Source organism: Protopterus annectens, chromosome 9.part0, assembly GCF_019279795.1.
Source record: "Protopterus annectens isolate FY-2018-M chromosome 9.part0, PAN1.0, whole genome shotgun sequence".
Lineage (NCBI taxonomy): Eukaryota > Metazoa > Chordata > Ceratodontiformes > Protopteridae > Protopterus > Protopterus annectens.
In genome coordinates this window covers 1473137359-1473159076 of record NC_056743.1, presented here as the reverse complement: position 1 = coordinate 1473159076, position 21718 = coordinate 1473137359, and the positions used below count along the sequence as shown (strand labels likewise).

Genomic DNA, 21718 nt, shown 5'->3' with positions numbered 1-21718 from the left:
CTTCTTAGCTTGGGGCATCTCTTCCATCTCCCACATTTTTCTGCACTCCATTTTTCTTTTTATGAATTTCTGGACTTCTGCATTCCACCATCATCTTTCCCTATGTACCTTATTCCATACCTGACTTGGCCACTTATCTGTTCTATAATCCTGACACATGCTGTTTTGATGCACTGACTTTTTTCTATTCTGATGTACTAGAACCTTCCTTGAACTCTTGTGCTTTCTTTCTAGTCAGCTTTCATGTCTTTAGTCTGGTCTCTGTTAACCTTAAAGCTTTCTCTGACTACTTCCTGCAGCTGATTGTGGCAATTAATGCTTTATGTTGCGGGCTAACTGTTTCACTGGGGCTGACTTTGCAGTCACTGATTCTACCCTACTACCCTTTCCTTACTAGGATTAAGTCTATCAGAAATGCATGTAGGACACTTGTGTATGTGACTGTCTCTCTTTCTGAGCCATGTGTTGGCCACCTTCAAGACATTTGCCATACAGAAGTCTGGAATGGCCTCTCCTTCTTTATTCCTGTTGCCTCACCCATGTGGCCCCTGGCAGTCCTCATATCCTGTTCTGGCTGTTCTGATATGTACAGCCAGGTCCACCATTATCAAAGCCAACTTATGTGGTTCCACTTTATCTTCTTGGTCCTGCAACTGCTGCCTGAATACAATCTTTTTCCAAGTATTGCAATCCTGCTGTGGGGTGGGCAGAGATAATGAATGCTGCCCTATCCTTACCCAGGAGTCTGATTGCCATGACTCTGATTAGTAATTCTGGTGATATCCCCTACTGTCTACTGAATCTACTCCTGACCTCAATTCCCACATGATTTCTAGTCTGCCCTCTTCAGTAGCAGACTGTGGAACCCAAGCCAAGTAGTTTTGTGGCACTGCCCTTCCACCCCGTCTCCTTCTTACCATCATATCATCCACTTCCAAGATCTATTCTATCAGTGAATCTATATTGAGTGCAACAATCCCAATCCCTGTTTCATGTATACTTTAGAATATATCTATAACATTATAATTGTAACGATATATGTGAGCTGCAGGTTTTCATGTTATCTGTACATCAATGTCGCCCACCCTCTTGCTCACTACCCTTTTTTTACATACATTTATTTTGTTTATAATTTTTGATTCCTTCCATTTATTTTACAATTGTGTGCAGCAACATTTAGATCTGCACCCATCCCTCTAGCAAGGTCTGTCAACCCCACAGGTGGCAACACCACCATCAGCAACACCCACAACATGTGGGTCTCAGGCTGTCACAGTCACCTCCACACCTGCTACAATACGTGCATCAGGCACTCTTGCCAGTCCTGCACAGGATAATCATGCTATTGTATGCAATATTTATAGTACTAGTGGAGGTGACAACTTTGTTACCATCAGCAGTTGGTGGACATAGTGGGTGAGTTCAATGGCAGCAGCCTATATGCCGGCATCATCAACTTAGAGAACCTCCTCCTCCTGCAACTAAATAAGTTGAGTCCCTGAACAATACTAGCTCAACCATCAGAAGCAGAGCCCATTCATGAGCAAACTGTTAGAAGCAGAGCCCAGTCATGAGCAAACCATCAGAAGCAGAGCCCAGTGGCGAGCAAATCATCAGAAGCAGAGCCCAGTGGCGAGCAAACCATCAGAAGCAGAGCCCAGTGGTGAGCAAACCATCAGAAGCAGAGCCCAGTGGTGAGCAAACCATCAGAAGCAGAGCCCAGTGCTGAACAAGACCCCACTAGATCATGGTTAGTAGGGGCAACAGCTATGCGACCCTATCATATCCCCTATTCTGGTTTTACCTTGTATCTTGTATATATGTCCACCCCTGTTTACTCTCCAGTTTTCCCCATTACTATTGTATTCCCTCTGTTTGTCTATCATCTTCTCTATTCAGCCCTGACCCCTTATTGTGTCAGCATCTCTCCTATCAGTCATGTGCCTCCTATATCTATCTGTGTGCCCTACCCTACCCATCTTACTTCCTCTTACTTCTCTTACTATCTCCTCCACCTTATGTACTGTTCATATATATAATGTGAACACCTGGCACACAAAACATTCTACCCTACATTCCCCATTTCCATCTTCCTAGTTCCTTAGATTGTTGCCTTATTTTCATTCACACTTCTTACCTCCCCCTTTTCATCACATTCCTATATTCCAATATCCACCGTTTAATTTGGTTAATAATAGATGATCACTCCTGAACCATAACCTATTAATGCATCCAAATCACTTCTCCTTCTTGGCACTACTTTGTTCGTGAAATTGTATGGAATCTCATCCAGGTACACAAACAAAGGATGAGTTCTGCTTAAGCCCTTTTTTCCCTGTGACAGTGTGACCACTCCTTAGTACTTCACGTTGTTCCTGCAGCTCCTGCTGCAGATGCCAGCAAGATATTTTGTAAGCTCACCTCCTTCATTGATTTCCTGTCCCTATTCATTCTTAAGGAGCATCAGACCTCTTTAAGCATGCAAGATCAGCAGTGGCGAGTTGACCACGGCCATGCCCACAGTCTTTCTGAATGCCAAATCTGCTACACAGTGAGGCTCTTAAAACACGCATAATTTTTTTATTCGACAGAAAGTTATAGAAATTATCAACGGTGGAGGCACTCCTACTTACTTCAGAAGAAGAAGAAGAGAAATCACATCACATGGCAGTTATTGTTGGAGTCTTGTAATCCTCCTGGGCTCAGTGAACATCTTAATATTAAACCTGAGATTAGTACATTAAAACTAATGTAAATTCATAGATGTTTATTATATTTAAAGTGGTATTTATTTGTAGTTATTCACCATAGATTTGTGTATGTTGTTTTATTTATATATTGTCATAGTTCTATTTCTGTAATGCAGGATTGTTTTAAAATTTTGATTGGTTAATTGGTTTGTGTGAATATATCCTTTGAAAAGTTAAATGATTTCAGATGAGAATGCATTTATGTGATGAAGTCCTTATTTACTATAGGATAAAATTGCTAATGTGGTTGTGATTAAACACCTTAATATATCTATCTGTCTATGTATCAGTGGTGACTGGTGACTTCAAATCAAAGGGGGGGCTACAGGAGACAGCTGAAAAGGTGGGGCCAATGAGAAGGGGTGTGGCCAAGTAGAATGGGGTGGAGCTATGCTAAAAACCACATAAACTGGGACTTTAATTAAATACGCTGCCCTGGGTGCCAAGCCATCATTATGAGAGCCCAATCAAGACAAAATGAAGTGTAGAAGAAAAAAATATTTCAATGCATTGGTTACATGACAGCTTACTTAATATCTACATGGAAACAAAAAGGTTGGGAGGCATGAAAAAATAAATTACTTTTTAAATACATTACTGGAATGCTAGTCAATAGGGCGGCCACTGTGGTGCAGTGGTTAGCGTTGCCGCCTCACAGCAAGAGGTTCTCCGGTTCAATTCTCGGCTGGGGTACCTTCTGTGCGGAGTCTGCATGTTCTCCCTGTAGTCGCGTGGTTTTCCTCTGGGTGTTCTGGTTTCCTCCCACATCCCAAAGACATGCCGTAGGTGGAATGGACACTCTAAATTGGCCCAAGGTGTGAGTGTGTGCGTGTGTGTGCCTTCTGTGGAAGGTTGGGTGCTGGGCTGGCAACTCGACACCGTAAAACTCCACTGCCAATCATGAGCAGACAGATGATCCGCTGTGGTGACCCCTAACCGGGAAAAGCCGAAAGAAGAAGAAGAAGAACTGGAATGCTAGTCAAGTATAAAAAAACAAGCAGCACTCAACTCAAATCACTTCTCCTTGCACTGCAGTTCTAATTATAATTTATATTCAGCTTTATAAAAGTACCAAGTAACATGCTGAAAGTAGCAATCTACCCCCACTTGTAAAAATGTTTCTTATCCAAAAAAAGACCTGATGACTAACAACTATCTATTTGTTTCATGAGGAAAACACAATCAAAGTATAACATGAACAGCAAACAAGAAAGAAGCTCAAGATAAATTGCTTAAAGGATTACTGCACAGGTTCTGGACCACACATGATAGATTGGTATTTTGTTTAGTTTACAGGTAAAGCCTGCAAAGATGACTGCAAGTCTCCAACAAATGTAATGAGGTTCTGAAAATACTGTAATCATGTCCTTTATTGCAAATACTGTCATATGCATTTTAATACCTAAGGCTTATACACTATCTAGTTATGTAAATATTCTCTGCATGGCAACAACAAAAAGGCTTTCGATGTTGATAATTCTTTAACAGTATGCTTATTAAAGCTTACTTGCATCTTACAATCTCAGACAAGCTTACCTGATGGTCATTAAAGCATTGCTACTTAAACAGAGAGCAACAGGCTCTGCAACAACATGCATTTTCTGAATAAGAAGAAGCATAAATCAACAGTAAAAAAAAGACAGAAAACCAGAACATTCTGCAAAGTCAGACAGATGAAAAGCCACTTAGTACTTGTGCCTATCTTGGATGGGGGATACTATGCACACTGCATAACTGTTCCTTGCCTTGCTTGGACACATCCAGAGTCACTACATGGGGGAGTAGACTACAAGTATGTCACAATTTGAAATGTCTCTGGCTGACGGTGATGGCTCTGACATATTTGTCATACCTCTCAACCTCAGAGCAAGAAATCTGTACAAAGCCATAAACAGAAGTGGAACATAGGCCCAAAATAAGGACAATTTTAAATATTGCTCTTAGAAACTTAGAAAGATAATAGAATTGTAGGTCTTGCATTAGTATAGATTTTCTGAAGGGTATGAAATCTGAAACTCAAATGTCTGTCATTATTTTCTAACTTCAGTCTTTAATGATTTTCCACTAATTTCCCAGAAAATCACAATTTTATGAAAAACTGACCAAAAATGTGATGCAAAAATATAAAATAGCCACACAATACAGCTGGGAACCTGTTAAAAAAGTGACAAATTTGTAATATTAATACTGTTAACTTGAGTAGTTGACAAAATAAGAATATACATCAATTTCTGAAATTAAAAGTAATCTATAACTCTGATCATTACAATTCCTTATTAATTGTAAACCCTCCGTGATTTCTTCCAAATTTGTCATTTTGCAGAGGGATTATTAGGGGGAGAGCAACACTTTGAGCCAAAATCAGAGACATTTGAGAGGTTTGGCTATACCCAATTCTATAAAGTGATTTATTTGTATGTACCTCTCAACCTCTTAACACAGGAAATCTGGACAAAGCCAAATATATTGGGGGAACATGCAAATAGTACTAAAAATTGCTCTTGCTTAAACTTAGACAGTTGACAGAATAATAGGTCCTGCTTTAGCAATCATTTTTCTTAAGGGTATGAAGTCTAAAACTCAATGTCTGTTATTATTTAGTGACTTCATTCCTAAATGATTTGCCAGAAAACCACAAATTTTATGAGGAACAAACCAAAAATAAGAAGCAAAAATCTATTCATAATGCAAAAATCTGGAGAGTTGAGAGGTATAGCTCAGTCAGGGCTGTCTTTGAGTTTGGTTGAATGGAGAATTCCCCCTGCAGCCATTCCAATGACCCACTATTTGACTATTTCACCCCATTTACCATAAACACTCTAATGTGCATACTGCCTTACCTCTACAATGATTTGGATTTCATTTAAAAGTTTTATTTTACATTTTACAGCACAAACACTAATAGACATCTGCTAAACAAAGCAATGCAGTCTCACAATGAAAATAGACAGCATTAAAACTCTGTTGCATTTGAAACTCACTTTCGTTGAAACAGCATTGAAACCCACATTCAAAGAAAATACATCTAGCCAGTGGCAAATAAAGATTAACTTCGGGCTGTTTTCCAATCATAGGCCCCTTGCACAAGAAACATACATGTGTTCTTTGATACACCTTCCTTATTGTATTAAATTATATTCCTTGTATAATACAGTACAGTTTTTAGAGGGCACTTTACATTTATTGTTTTGAATATTTTTCCAGTAAACAATGAAAAAAAATTATGCACCAATAATGACAAAACTGCCCAATTCAGAACATTTCCATCATAAAAGTCTACCAAACCTCTACAACCCGCCAGTATCAGTAAATATGCCCAATCTTTGCAGAAGTAAAAGTCATCTAAACAAATCCACATTAAAGAGATCTGTAACTAATGAAGAGGTTGCTGCAAGCAAACAATTTTATATTTCATTGTTTCATCTACAAATAAAGTGCCTATTGCCCTTGAGGAATAAATTGCCTATGTTACATTAAAAATGATAAGCTAGTAATATTGCAATAGGGAATGGGTGGCAAACTGATAAAAGGTTCATAGTTACTAGGTATCTCCGTCAAAGAGGACATTCTCAGCACTGCAGTATCCACCCCCTTTAAAAGTGCAACTCAGTACAGTATCAGCAATGTATCTAAATACTGTGGAAGTAGAACTCACAGCCTTCTGCATCAAAAGCAAGTACACTACCTGTTGTGCTACAAACAATGCAAGCAGATTCAGCATAAGCAGCACTAAACTTATCTTCCACTGAAGCTCTCAGCTCCTTGTCAAATCCACTCGACTGTATCTCTCAACTTTGCAGCACAAGAAATCTGGAAAAATCCAAAGCCCAAAAACCAGGGACACATTTTAAACATTGTTTGTATAGTCTTGGAAAGTTGCTAGAATAAAATGCCATGTTCCCACCATGCATTTCACTGCCAAGACTTGTACCCAGGACCATGTGCACTAAAGTTAGAGCAACATACCACTATGCAAAATCAACTGTTTTTTAAAAAGTTGGGAAGACTGAAACTTAAATGCCTATCATTTAGTGAATTCAGTTCTTACCATAGCGCTCAACCTCTTAGCACAAAACACCTGGAAAAAGCCAATAATGGGAGAATACAGCCCCCAAACATATTCAGTAAATTCAGTTCTCACCATAGCTCTCAACCTCTTAGCACAAAAAACCTGGATAAAGCCAATAATGGGGGAATACAGCCCTCAAAAATAGGGACAACTTTCAAATACTGACTTATAAATTTAGAAAATTGCTAGAATAAAATGTTTTGTGTTACCATGCACTTTCTGAAGAATATCAAGTCTATTTAGTGAATTAAATCCAGAAAACCACAGAGTTTATGAGGAACAGAGCAGAACTAAAATATGAGGCAAAAATTTGAGCAGTTTTCACAAGTGATGGTAGGTAAGAAATTCAGGTTCTTGCTACCTGCACCCTAGGTACAGGGCTTGAGCCTGAGTTATTCTCTAACCACTACTGTTGCCTGAGTCTCTCTAGCCACCATGTATATTTATCTGGGGCATTCTACACACACAAGAGTAGGCTGGATATCCAGCCTGCAGATGTTGCAGTCTGGTCCCCTTCCAGTCTATGTGGTTGTAACCGCATAGACTTCTGGGCATTTCTGTAGTCTGCTGCCTTCTACCTAATCCAGACTGCTCTTAAACCAGTCCAGATTCTGCACACATGGGTCTGTAGTACCAGGAATGCTCACACGCATGCACACAGTCCATTCTGGGAGTCTTTTTTTTATTTTCCATTCCAGGAGTCTTATTTTAAATTCTTTTTTTTTTGTTATTTTTCATTTACAACTGGGGGCTGCAGTCCTGCTATCTATCTATCTATCTATCTATCTATCTATCTATCTATCTATCTATCTATCTATCTATCGATAGTTTTTTTAATTTTCTTTCATAACTGCTGAGATTATAACTTTACACAGACATATGAAAAAATAAAACTTTTATCTTAATCCTTTAATACCATGGTCCAATGTCCAATTCACACATGTGGTTACACTCACTAAGTATGTTCATCATAGTATATCCTCATGACATAAGATGTACAAGGCACACCTGTGGTCACACTCACCAGGTATGTTCATTATAGTATATCAACAACAGCTAAGATGTCTAATGCACACATTTTGTTACACTCACCAGTTATGTTCATCATAGTATAGCCTCACAACCTAAGATGTACAAGGCACACCTGTGGTCATACACACCAGGTGTTTTCATCATAGTATATATATGGGTGCCAACATTTAATATATGTAATTTAAATAATTGTAATGACAGAAGTGTATATTGTAACATTTATTATTTTTATGTATGTTTACAAGACTGAATAACATAAATTTAGTATGAAATAAGTTTTAAGTTAACATATTTTCCAAAAGGGAGTGTCATCATTTTTTAAGATTACATGTGACTGGGTGGTTCTGGATTCCAGAAAATTGTCTCCCTTAGCACTGATTAAGGCGCAAGTTATCAAAAGGCAATTCCTTGATCTCAATTGATTACAATATGTTGAAACAATATTTATGCAAGGAGACAAGCTCCTTTGCACCCTCTGCTATGTGGGGGCTTTGCGCTCAGCAGCACTCTTTACTTATATATACTAACTCTATGGTCATACAGCAGTAGGAAAAGAAGAAAATGTCCAGTAAAGGGCACAGCACTTTGGCACAAACAGCAATGCATCTGTATGTACATTACATCATGAAAATATTCAAGAAGTCATACTATAAAGGAACTGTGATCAGAAACTTCAAATTATGTTTGATGTTAGGCAAGAAAGCCCTAAAAAGCACAACAGTTTACATTCTTTAACATATACAGAAGTTTCATAACTATACATTTCCACTCTTTACCTTAACTTTGTCTCAGAAAATTATTCATGATATAAAAATACATTCCAGTGGTTCAATTGCCATAAGGATATACATTGCATTTTTACAGAAGTTATTAGTCTGTGGCATACTGCGCATCTCTATTTAATAAAGCCTTCCTAGGTTCCATCACTCCAAAGGTTGAGACGCCCCTATATGAGGTAAATCAGACTTAAACATATTGCTTTATCTTGAACAATTTATCTTTCATAGTATTTTATATAGAACAAATGTTTCCAGTTCTACACTGAACAAATTTGCTTACACTGATGAGGCATTATAGACAGATCCATCTACCCATTGCCAGGTTCCAGCCTTAGAGCGAAGACCAATCCAGGAGCCCAGTGAATTTGTCAGATTTTTCAAAAAGCTCTGTATGTGAAAAAAGGTGGAACACCAAATAATTATGTTTAAAATGCCCATCATTTTAATCAGTGCTTCTCATTTGCAAGGTAATAAGCAGTATTATAAGTGATTTCACATTTTAACTGGCAGTTTCATGTAAACATCTTTACAGAAGGTGAAATACAGTTGATAACAGCATAGACATATCAACCAGTAACAATTATGACTTACATATTTTGCTTATCATTAATACTTGTTAGTTTACTTTTCTCGGTGATCTATATCATTTCATTTTTTCTTGGTTACATTTCTGTTGATTTCATGTTTATAGACCTCATTAGTTTCATGTCAGGTATAACTTGGTACATGCAGTGCAGAATAAAGAAATGTTCAGTTCTGAATATTTATGCTGACATCCTACTTATGAGGGTGAGCAGTGCTTACTTGTGATCTCAGATATCTGATTAATAGTCATGGCAAGGAATTAAGCTGCTATAGGTTACCTCTCCATTCCTGAGGAAAGATAAAGTATGCAGCAGCACTATCTCATATTGGAAGCTAGAGAGCTACTCATAAAAAGAACCAAAGCTAATTGTATGTGGGAATTTGCCCTAAGTCAAGGAGGCACACGTGTGGTAGTGTGAATACACACTTCTATGTTAACACATTGAATGTATTGCACACTTAGTAAAGTTAAATCAGTATAAAGAAAACTGAGAATGTCTGCTGCCTGATGATGCTGGAATAAGCCCAAATCTTTATCTCTTCAATTATCCTTAAGATTCTGCAAAACGGTTATTCCCTATTGGGATCATAGGAATTTCAATGTCCAGTGGGAGGAACAAATAGACTGATAAGCTAAGGGGAGCACTTGCCACATCTGGACGTCAGTGGGAGTCCTGGAAAAAACAAAGTATTAATCACTACTGACCCATGGATTCATTAAAGGCCCTAACATGGGCTGTAGGCCCTTCTAGCATGATGTGCTGATTTCAGATTCTGGAACATACAGTCCACAAAGAGATGAGAACTAATTATCAGCTAATTGGTACATTTTCTGAATCACAGATACTACAATAATATGCAGATCATGGCTGATATCCACAATGCAGTACTACCCCGCTGCTCATGTAAGCAGTCAAATCCCCATCCAGTCACTTTCTCACACACATACATATGCGCACACACACACACACACACACACACACACACACACACACACACACACACACACACACACACACACACATGCATTCACACACATTGCAGTCCATGTATCCCTCCCTACCTTCACGTAGTCCCCCACCCCATAATACTTTAATGCCATTATGGTACATATGACTTAAGCCCTGGTGGTCTAGTGTACTTCCCACCTTCCAATCCCAGTTATAATTTCAGTGCTGTTATGGCATTTTAAAGAGTCACCCCTGCTGGTCAAGTTCTCCTACCCCCAAAACCCCTTATTACCAGTGGTACCTTTACGCCACTTAACAATATAAACACTGGTGTCCGGTGGTTTACCTTAAGGAGAATTCCCTGATGTCTAGAATACCCCCCTACTCCAGTGTCCAGTGGTTTACTTTAAGAAGTATTCCCTGATGTCTAGTATATCCTTATCCCCCACTCCCTATTCTCATAGTAATGTTGGTGCCATTACGGCTCTTCAAAGACTCATCCCTGGTGTCCAGTGGTTAACCACAATCCTTATCTCTGTAGTAATGTTGGTGCCATCACAGCAGTATATTCCTTGGTGGTCTACTGGTCACCTCACCCCTGATCCCTATACTGCAGTTGCTGTTATTACTGCACATAAGAGTGTATCCAGTGTTTCTTCCCCATCCCCGTCATGCTACTCTGTGCCTTAGGGCACTACTCTCTGGTGTCTAGCTTATTCCTCCCATCCATGTAGTAATGTCGGTGTCAGTATGGCACTGTACAGTGTGTATCCCTCCACCCCCTGGTCCCTGTAGTAACAGTGGTGCCAGTAAAGCACTGTACAGTGTGTATCCTCCCACCTGCTGGTCCCTGTAGTAACAGTGGTGCCAGCACAGCACTGTACAGGATGTATTTCCCCACCCTCTTGTCCCTGTAGTAACAGTAGTGCCAGTAGAGCACTGTACAGGATGTACCCCCACCCCCTGGTCCCTGTAGTAACAGTGGTGCCAGCATAGCACTGCGCAGTGTGTATTCCCCCACCCCATGGTCCCTGTAGTAACAGTGGTGTCAGTACAACACTGTACAGTGGTATCCTCCCCCAGTCCCTGTAGTAACAGTGGTGCCAGTACAGCACTTTTAAACTCTTTCCCCTGGTGTCCAGTGGTCCCCTCCGCTCTTGATCCCCATTTTGATGCTGGTGCCATTATGACACTTTTACAGTATGCCCTGGTTTCTAATGGTCCCCCACCACCACCACATTCATATTTTGTGGTTGAACACAGCACCTTTTGGCCAAGTTTGCTACTACAATGTTATAGGGGATGGCTGTGCTGATCTAGATGGCTGAACACTTTCTTAAATCACTCAGCCATGTAGATGGCTTCCTGGGGGCATTTCTCGGGAGATACCACATGGCTAATTAGCATATGTCTGTCCCCCAGCAATGTCTCATTAGCATTCATCACAGCCACTGGCCAGTCCTTTGTGATGCTCTGAAGCACCGTGTAAGGGTACTTGCCGAATACAAAAATCATATTGTGACATGTACATGGCTGTGTACACATCAATGTACATTTATGAATACAGCCCTAAATTGTGACTTGCAGAATACAAAAAGTGTCCATCTAGGATGCAATGGAGTAATGCTGTGGAAAAGGAGGAAGTAGGAGATGGCCAGAGAAAGCAACATACAGTTATGTCATCTTGAATATTTGGCAAGCAGTATTCTGTGTTACCCAGCAGGGGGCATTAAAACAGCATGTATTGGCAGTACTAACTGTATCATTAATGTTCCAGGAACAAAAAGAAGATCACCTTTGCATCATTGTCAAGCTAAAGCCAAATTCTCTGCAAGCTTATACGTAGGACACATCATTGCAAAGCCCTAAAACAACTAAATTGGCTTGATCTAACCAACTGTTTAACAAACACACAGCTAATTAGTGCACACAGTCTTATACATGAAACAGAAAAATATCCATCACTAAAAGATATCTTGTAGCACTACTCTCTAAGCAGAGACCTCTGTTAAACCAATAAACTCTTAGCAATCACAACAAAGTCAACTTGCTAACTCCAATTACATCCCTAAAACAGACCACAAAACTCTCTGCCTTCGTGGCCTTATTAAAGCAACACTTAAATCACACAAGGGTATGCTCAAGTGCCTCACCTGGGTAAATCCAGTTTCACTTGTTATCTTCAAGATTTTTTCTTGTCATCTCATACCTCTGTTTCTTTATCACCTCTATCCCCTTCTATACAACAAACTTTTCTATTACTCCTTCACAATTACATTAATTGCCCTTAACATTTCAATCTCTTTCTGACTTTCTCAAACGTGGTCTTCTATTTAATGGAGAAACAACATAGAGCAACACAATCTTTAGTCTGAAAAATGCATATTGTTGCTTCATGTACAGACATCTGTGCAGTAACTGAAACCTGGATCAAGGCTCCAGAGAGCACCCCAGCACTACCGGGCTACAACTTATACCATACGTTTCGGCCACAGAGCATGGACCAAAACACAAAAAGAGGGGGTCTATCCATATTCATCAAGGATACCTACACCTCCAGGTTAGTGGCGCAGCATGATACCTCTGAGATCATCCATGTGCAACTAACATCGGACAAATCTGCAATGCAAATTGTGGCCTGCTACAGATCACCCTCCCTGACTCAGGACCACCACTCCACCTTTCTGGAGACACTGGAAAACATGAAGGTCCTACCAAACACCCTAATATTGGGCAATTTCAATTACCCTACCATTCACTGGGAAAACTACTCGAGTACAAATTCCCAGGCCCAGCGCTTACTGGAATTTTTCAACTCAAATGCCCTGGATCAGCTGGTAAACTTCCCATCCAGAAGTGAAAACATATTGGACCTGGTCATCACCAACATGGGCGACAGGTGTTCCACACCGGAGGTCAACCCTTCACTGGTTAGATCAGACCATAAACTAATCACTCTGGATGTCCACACCCCACCCCCCCAACTAAAGAAACCACAGTAAAAAACTTTTCTAAAGCAAACTTCACCTTACTTAAGACAGAGGTGGTAAGTTTCACAGCCCCAACGCTAAAGGATAACGCTGCCCAAGATGCAGAAACCTTTACAAATGCACTCTATGAGCACCTACAAGGATGCATGGATCATGCCATCCCTAGCAAAACCAAGACTCACTCCTCTACATGCTGGAGGAATAGATTCCTGTCACAGAGACTCCCCATGCTTTGGAACAAAATTCCAAATTACATCAGGCAGAAAAACCTTGACGAGTGGATGTGTAACAGAAAATACACCCTTGTGATCACTTTCATTGGCTCTGCTTGACAGAGGATCAGTTAATTAATCAATGGGGAGGCGAAAGCCGACACACTCTGGCTAGGCTTATAAATGCCCTCGGGCAGATAGCCTAGTACCTACCTATGAACCTATGAACCTATTGTTGACAGTTCTGAAGGGAAGAGGTGCTCTGTAGTACTAAACATTTAGAATTATAGCCAAGTATAAGCACAGTGAATACTTTACTTCATTTGCATGAGTAAATATCTCATTTGACACATTGTCTAGAAGTAGCATATTTCAACATAGTTTTGAATTTTTTCAGAAAGCACCATTCTATGAGACCCATTGCAGGGTAAACCAATACAGCATGGTAAACAATGAGGTAATTGATCTATATTTATTTATATATATTTTACAAAAATAGTGGTCATGGAAAAAATGATATATGGTCTTTTATATATAAGAAGGTGGCAACAAAATACTATAAGGAGTCTGTATTAACTGTAATGTGATGTTATTGTTTAATTTATTATCTGTCAGGAGCTGAAAGGTGAAGCAATCTTAGAAGGAAAATGTACAACAGCTAAAGGTGAATATAAGCAAGAGTAATATTACATGTTATCTTAAACTTTTTCAGATGTAATTTAGTAGCAAAATGTAATAAACAAGAAAAAATAAGTCGAATTGTGTAACAAAGGATATGGTTAGTTTTATTATTTTTGCCCATATTACTGTAAAGTCTGCTGGAAATGTGATGAGAGTCATGTCACCATAAAGCTCTGTAATCTGGATGCTATAAGTGAGGCTTGCTGGTGTATCACATACGAGAATATTGCTCTCCTTCAGTAATACTGCAGTCATGTTCTTGGTTACTTTTGGAATTACCTTAAGCTGACTGGAAAAGTGATCCTAGTATAAAATGCATGAGACATATAGGCAGGTACAAGTAACTGAATATTTTGCACATTTGTGGATATTATTTGGTGCACTCTAAAGGAGCGACGTATAGTAATCAAGTACAAGCAGCACCTTGGCCTCCTTAAAATTCAAAAAGGGTTGGAATTCTGTGATGCTATACTCCAGGATCAACAGTTAGTCTGTGCATTTGTAATATAACATAAGGTTAACTATCCTATTGGAGTAGTTTTATCTGTAATGCAGATGCCCTCTCTTTAACTGGCAATTTGACCCCAAACCCCTATTAGATTTAATTTCAACTTAAGAGAAGGAACAGTTCTCGCTGGGAAGACAAGTATTGTGTTACACTCCCCTACTGTAAAATTTAAAACATTTCCAGGCACACTCAATGGGCTATTTTCCTATTTTCACTTGTCCCCTTGTTTTACTGTAAGGAATACCCACCTGAAGTCAACAACATGAAAAAAGGGTCAACAACATAGATTGTTATTATGAGACAATAAGGAGCCACCTAGGGGGGAAAGGGCTCAGTTCCATTTGACCCTTGCTATACCCAGGCTCACTCTGCTCCCAAACCTTGAATTTCGGATCAGCAACACAGATTTTTCTTTTTAGGGACAATAGGCAGCTGCCTGGGAAGGAAGTGGAGAAGTACAGTCTTCTTGTGCATGAGGAACAGACTATCACCACACCTTCCATTTTTCCATGCAATCCCTGCCTCAGCTGAGGTAATAGTTGGCACAGGTGCCATTTTCAAAATAGTCCTAAAATTCAGTGCTTTGCTTTGTCCTGCTAGTAAGAATATTCTCTATGTAAGGTAAGCATTTCATGTGTAAGCCAAACTTAAAGTGGTTTTGTACGCTTTCAGTGTACTGTTATAAGTAGTATGCAAGACTGCATAGTCATTTTTATGATAATTTGCATAACATGGCTTTTAATTATTTATCAATCATTTTTCTGTAATGCCCAATACTGACACGTTATCAATAGATATTAGCATAATGAGCATTACGTTATTATGCATATTTACTATAATTATTTAGTGCACTGTTTCACAAGAAAGGGACCAGCAAATTATAACACACAGGGACTGTGTTAACTGAGAATTTCTAATGTGCCTGGAAAAGAAACTTACCATGTAAAGATATGATGCTGTACGCTGTTTAGAAGCAATATATAATAAACAGTAGGAAAAAGCAATCGCAGCTTTAGAAATTCTAGTAAGGCTGTGGTCAGGTTTTCTGTTTTACTCTTTTCACTATAAATCACCTCAATGTTGTGATAATGCAGTAGATGGCCAGCCAGAGAACGAGGTCACCACAAAGTTCTGTGATAGAGATGCTAGATGCAAAGTTTGTCAGGGTACCTGACAAAGAGTATTGTTTTAACTTTTGCTAACATTGCTGCATTGGTAATTGTCACTTTAGGAGGTGTTAGAAGCTGACTAGTGCAATAATCTTGAAAGGAAAACCTATTACAACTGTAGTCAAATAAAAGCAAAAATGAATATTTCATTTTATACATTTGGACATATACATTTAGACACTAATTAGAAGTAAAATATTTAAAAAAAAAAAAAGGAAACCTTCTAATTTGTATAAATTTCACAAAGATTGCAGCCAGTTTTGCTTTTGGTGCCCATGTAGGTATAAAAGAAAGCTGCATTTAAACATGTGGATGATGGAGGGGCAATACAACACAGCATATACAGACTGTATTAACCGAGCAACACTACTGTTCCTGTAAAAAATTAAAAAGTGTAATCATGAAGAATCGATGTGAATGTCTGAAACTATGGTTTGGCTCATTGTTTACAAGCACCGCATTAAAGCAGGAGAAATGAGAAGCAGCACATTGTTTTATTGTTTGTGCCAATTTTACCATAAAGTGTATCAGTGATGTGGTTGTAGAACTGATAGCCAGAGACTAAGGCCTCTACAAAGCATCACAACACTGGTGACAAAAGAAGGGCTTGTTGGACTAGTGAATAAAGTATTCATGTCTCATGAATTAACATTGCATTGATATTATTGGCTATTTTTGCAAATACTAAAACCAGATATAAGGAAAAGGAATATTTTACTTTTTTATATATGTATGTAGATGTGATCTCATATGTAATATGATAACAAGTGGAATATGTAACAAGAGGAATAGGCAGCAGCTCTTTTTAAAATGTTCAAAATGGCTGTGGTCAGCTTTAAAGTTCATCTACATTTCACTGTAAACAAAAGCTATGATCTGCAGGGCTGAACAATTTACCCACATACGATTTCACTTTATGCTATATGTTTCCATACCCCCCTTAGCTTTACAATGTTATAGCAAAACATTGAGAAACACTATTCTTTTTGTATGAAATAATACAACTTGCCATTATGCTTTGGACAGTGCAACACCATGATATTGTTAACTAGAAGGTGGTGTTGTCTGTAGTGCAGCATAGAGGGGACATGAAACTTTTTTTTACCAATATAAACAGGACGAATACTTCACTTTAAGTTACATGTTTGCAAGACTTGGTGCACTGGATACATTTTATTGAAAGCATTCTAGATGTGCTGCATACAATACAGTGCCATTTTGCTGCAACAGAATACATTTGTATTGTCGGACAGAAAGAGAAGGGATGGGAGTTTTATTTGCACTTGAATAACCAAAAGGCATAATACACTTTCTTTATTAACTTTAAAAAATAACTTGATGCAGTATGCACATTTCAGTAATAGCACTGTAGCTGTGTTGTGAGCAGTGCAATGGAACTGTGCTGCTATGACCCATAAAAATAATACAGCCTACAGATGCTATTCTCTACAATGCAGGATCAATACAGAAGGGAGGATGGGAAACAAACAACGCTATAACATTTTGATTTGCAATTTTTGATCATGGGGAAAGAACATACAGTATTACAAAATGCTCATAGGTTAGTACTAGGCTAACTGCCTTTGCAAACCATTTTAAGCCTAGCCGATTATCCCTTCTGAGACTCAAACCCTTCATCTTGTGTTTGTAAGGCAAACACCTTAACCATCAGGCCACCCTTCATAGAAGAGTGACTACCACTGAACCTCTGAATGTAAAAAAAGACAAGAACATTTTTTTTTTTCTTGTGGAAGAAAAGGAAGGTAATTTTGGTTTCAACTTCATGTAGTAAAACAAGCCTCTTTATTAATATTGATAGTCATTATGATCTTATCAGCTGGAATGTTATTTCGAAGATTGATTCACTATTCACACTACCTTGATGTGGCCAGCCTTGCAGAACCATCTTTTTGACTGAAGCAACATTTATGCAAACCAACCCATAAAAAAGCAGAAAATGAGCACCACTTGTGACAATTTATTTTTTTATTTATTTATTATTTATTTACATTTGTTTACCGGGAAATTCCGACTGGACACAGGTCCTTTTTCAGTGGAGGCCCGGGGAGAAAAGCTCCACAGAATGACATGATAAATGGTATAAAATATGAATCAAAGGTATGCATACAGTAGTGGTGATGATGACATGAAAAATACAGGAGCACATTTGGTAAAATTAAGTAGTAAGCTCTAAATACAAACATCAAAAATAAGAAGTAAAACACAGTATGACAATTGTCTAGCAGTAACAAGTTAACAGTAATAATAGACTAATGATTACTAAATCCTGGAAGGATGGACTAGCAGTAATTAATATTCAGTTCAGTTTTACAGTGATAGAGGAAATACTCTATCCAAAGCAGGGGAAAAAAAGAGAAGGGTAGAGGAAGGGGGTTATTAGTCGGGGTTTGGACAAGGACAATGCCAGTGAAAATTTAGGTGTGATCTAAGTGCAGTCTTGAAAAGATTGCAAGAAGGAAGTGTAGTTATAGTAGTGGGAAGGTTGTTCCAGAGGTTGGATATGGTGCAGGAAAATTGTGCTTCCCCTGCTGAATATTTGGCTTTGGTAACCTGGAGTAGATATTTGTTGCAGGAGCATAGGGGTCTGGAAGAGTGGTAAGGATGGAGAAGTGTATGGAGTGATGGGATTCTGAGAGGGTGATTTACAAGTTTATAAGCAAAGGTGAGTTGAGTTAGGTGTAGATGTTGTGGGAGGTCGAGTCAATCAAGGTCTCTAAGGGAGACACAGTGGTGGCTGTGGCAGGAGGCATCAGTGGCAAATTTTGTGATTTTATTGTAGCAGGCTTCGAGTTTGTTTAGGTCTGAATGTCTAAGATTTGTAAGTATAGGTGATGCATAGAGTAGGGTGGAGATTAGTTGGGAATTGGCAATAGAGATTCTAGCTGATTTGGTGAGGTATTGGCAGTTTCTATATAAGGTACCCATTTTTTTGTGAACTTTTTATTGTTAGTGATATGTGGCTGTCAAATCTGAGATTATTGTCTATCTGTACACCAAGTAGTTTTGTGTGGACTGTTGGTGAAATGGAGGTATTGTCCTTGTCTTGTATATTGAAGTGGGGGGTGTTTGGGGTAGATTTGGGGGGGGTTGGAAGATGAGGAATTTGGTTTTATTTGGATTGAGGAGAAGCTGGGCATTAGATAGCCAGCTTTCAACAGAAGAGAATGATTCTTGTGTGATCTGTTGGAGTTCTGTTAGAGTTGGGACTGAGCAGATGAGGGTGGAATCATCTGCATACTGTATGAGGGAGGCATGTTTTGTGGCAGTGTGCAGGTTGTTGGTGAAAAGGGAGAAGAGAAGGGGGCCAAGGATGGAGCCTTGGGGAACCCCGAGAGTAACAGGGAGGTGAGGGGATAGATCTTTGTCCCAGACAACTGATTACTGGCAGCCATGTAGATAGCTGTGGAACCAGTTTGTGGCTAGTGTGGAGAAAGAAAAGTTGGAGAGAGCAGAGAGTAGTAGATTGTGTGACACAATATCAAAGGCCTTAGATAGATCCAGAAATACACCAGAGGAGAGGAGGCCATTGTTTTTGTGATGGAGGATAGTGCTAGTGAAGGAGAGCAGAGCAATTTTAGTGCTGTGGTGTGGCCTGAAACCATGCTGGGTATTGGAGAGGAGATTATTGTTAAGGAGGTATTTGGAGACCTGTGAGTTGATGCATTTTTCTAGTATCTTGGAGAGGGATCACATCAAGTCGCAGATTGTCAGGTCTTCCTGTAATAGTTGAAGCCCAAATGTAACTGGCATGCACATGTATGCTGCTAAGGAAACGCAACACCTGAGTGATATGGAATGTTACACTTCTAGCATCCTACACACATCTTGCATTAAATAGCATTTTCCGAAAAAAAATTAAAAAGGATAGGATAAACAAAAGTACATATTTTGTGAACAATAGCAGCTATTAAAACTGTACACATTATAAAGTTATCAGTAAAAAGTATTCTTTGCAGTGATAATAGTCAGGACATACATAGTCTTTCCATATATGTTATAATATATTATAATGCACACAAACACAAAATTATATTTTTTGTTAAACTTTCACAAAACAATTTGCCATATCTTGGAAAATGTATAACCTAAACATATATTGTTAGACTGTTTTTGTTAACCATACATAAGTTTTCTCAAGAGAACAAGAAATTCCTCTGTGACCACATGCTTACTGGGATATTTCAGAAATATGAAAACATATGCTTAATTGAATCATCTTTTGGCTTTTCCTGGTTAGGGGTCACCACAGTGGATCACCTGTCTGCTCATGACTGGCAGTGGAGTTTTACTGTGTTGCGTTGCCAGCCTGGTGCCCAAACTTTCACAGAAGGCACACACATGCACGGACTCACACCTAGGGTCAATTTAGAGTGTCCAATCCACCTACAGCATGTCTTTGGGATGTGGGAGGAAACCAGAGCACCTGGAGGAAACCCATGCGACCACATGCAGACTCTGCACAGAAGGCACCCCAGCTGAGGATTGAACCGGAGAACCTCTTGCTGTGAGGTGGCAACGCTAATCACTGCACCACTGTGGCCGCCCTCTATGCTTAATTGTATAATTAGCATAAATAATATTGAACATTTCTCAAGATACTTAAAGTGCAAATTTGAAATAATGATTTCCTCAAAAACATCCATCATTTCACCTGATGCCATGCAACAGTTTGTGAGTCACTTTTTTTTTTTGTTTTTTGAAGCATTAAGTACTTATGGAAATATTGTATATTTTCATAATTACTGACAACTAGCAATTTATCAGATATAGCATGATATAAATGGACATTGACAGTGGATTTTCATGTCTCTCATGATAGCAAATCACACCATATCCCTCACTGAGATGTAAGGTTTTCAAATGAAAATATGAACATAAATATGAAAATATGAATAATAATAAGTGGTGAACAGTGATTCATTTCTCTACTGCAGGGCATCCTAGATTAACAGTTTTTGTGTCAGTTTGTTAATAACTCCTTGCACTTTCTAATATTGCCTATTATTAGTTGATAAGTCACTCAGGAAATGAAGCCAGACCCAAAAAAGATATGGATGCCATAAGGAGCTATGTGCGTGAACTTCAAGTATACAAAAAGTCACTATAGGCTTGACTGAGTTAACAATAGCTAAGCCTATAGTATCATTATATTCCCAAACAAACTCACTGGGAAAGTACCCAGGAAAGATTGACAGCAGATACGTTACATAACTGAGAAAAGAAAGAAAATGTTTACTTTTTTGACATAAAGCTTAAGCACTTCCCTTTCCCAATAATGTGATGATCTTGGAGTTGGTTAAAATAAGCAATAGGATGGGTAATATATCCCCCAAATAGGGTGTCACTGGCTTTGCCCCAGCAGAACAAATGCATTGTTTGATGTTTCAGGTAATGTTACTTAGTATTTTAATTAACCTTCTTTGTCAGTTTGTGTTTCATGGCTTGCTACAGTCACTATTTGTCACCAAAACAAAATGTTTGTGTTTTGATTTGAAAACATAAAATGTCTATAGACATTTTCCTTATGATGTTTGACTCTTCTTACGTGTTCCATGTGGTAGAACAGACTGCAGCAGTGTAGCTTTAGTATTTACTGAAGCATTTGCATGAATAGGCTTCATTTGTTGGTGCTTCATTATCTTCACACACACACACACACACACACACACACACACACACACACACACACACACACACACACACACAGAAAACAGAGATGTTCAAATATCATTCAACCAAACGTGGCTTTTACAATTCCTCTAATTTGCTGCAGCTAAGGGAAGTATAATGCTTTATAACATATATAAAAAAAGATTGTATGTATTCATATATACTCAATGTGTTTATCTGCATATACAATTACATATTTATTATGTCTATATATATATATATATATATATATACACACACACACACACACACACACACACACACATTGGGTTTATATCAAATTTACTTTCTCTTTAATTGCT

At 38.7% G+C, this 21718-nt stretch overlaps 1 protein-coding gene across 1 annotated transcript in view; it reads right to left on the bottom strand.

The window, feature by feature from the left end:
* LOC122812123 (adhesion G protein-coupled receptor E2-like) overlaps positions 1 to 21718 on the bottom strand; it is a 901467-nt gene that overhangs the window by 628387 nt on the left and 251362 nt on the right. Inside the window, exon 4 of the mRNA XM_044084412.1 lies at positions 8911 to 9017. Coding sequence (XP_043940347.1) covers positions 8911 to 9017 — 107 coding nt within the window. The remainder of the gene's footprint in view (positions 1 to 8910; positions 9018 to 21718) is intronic.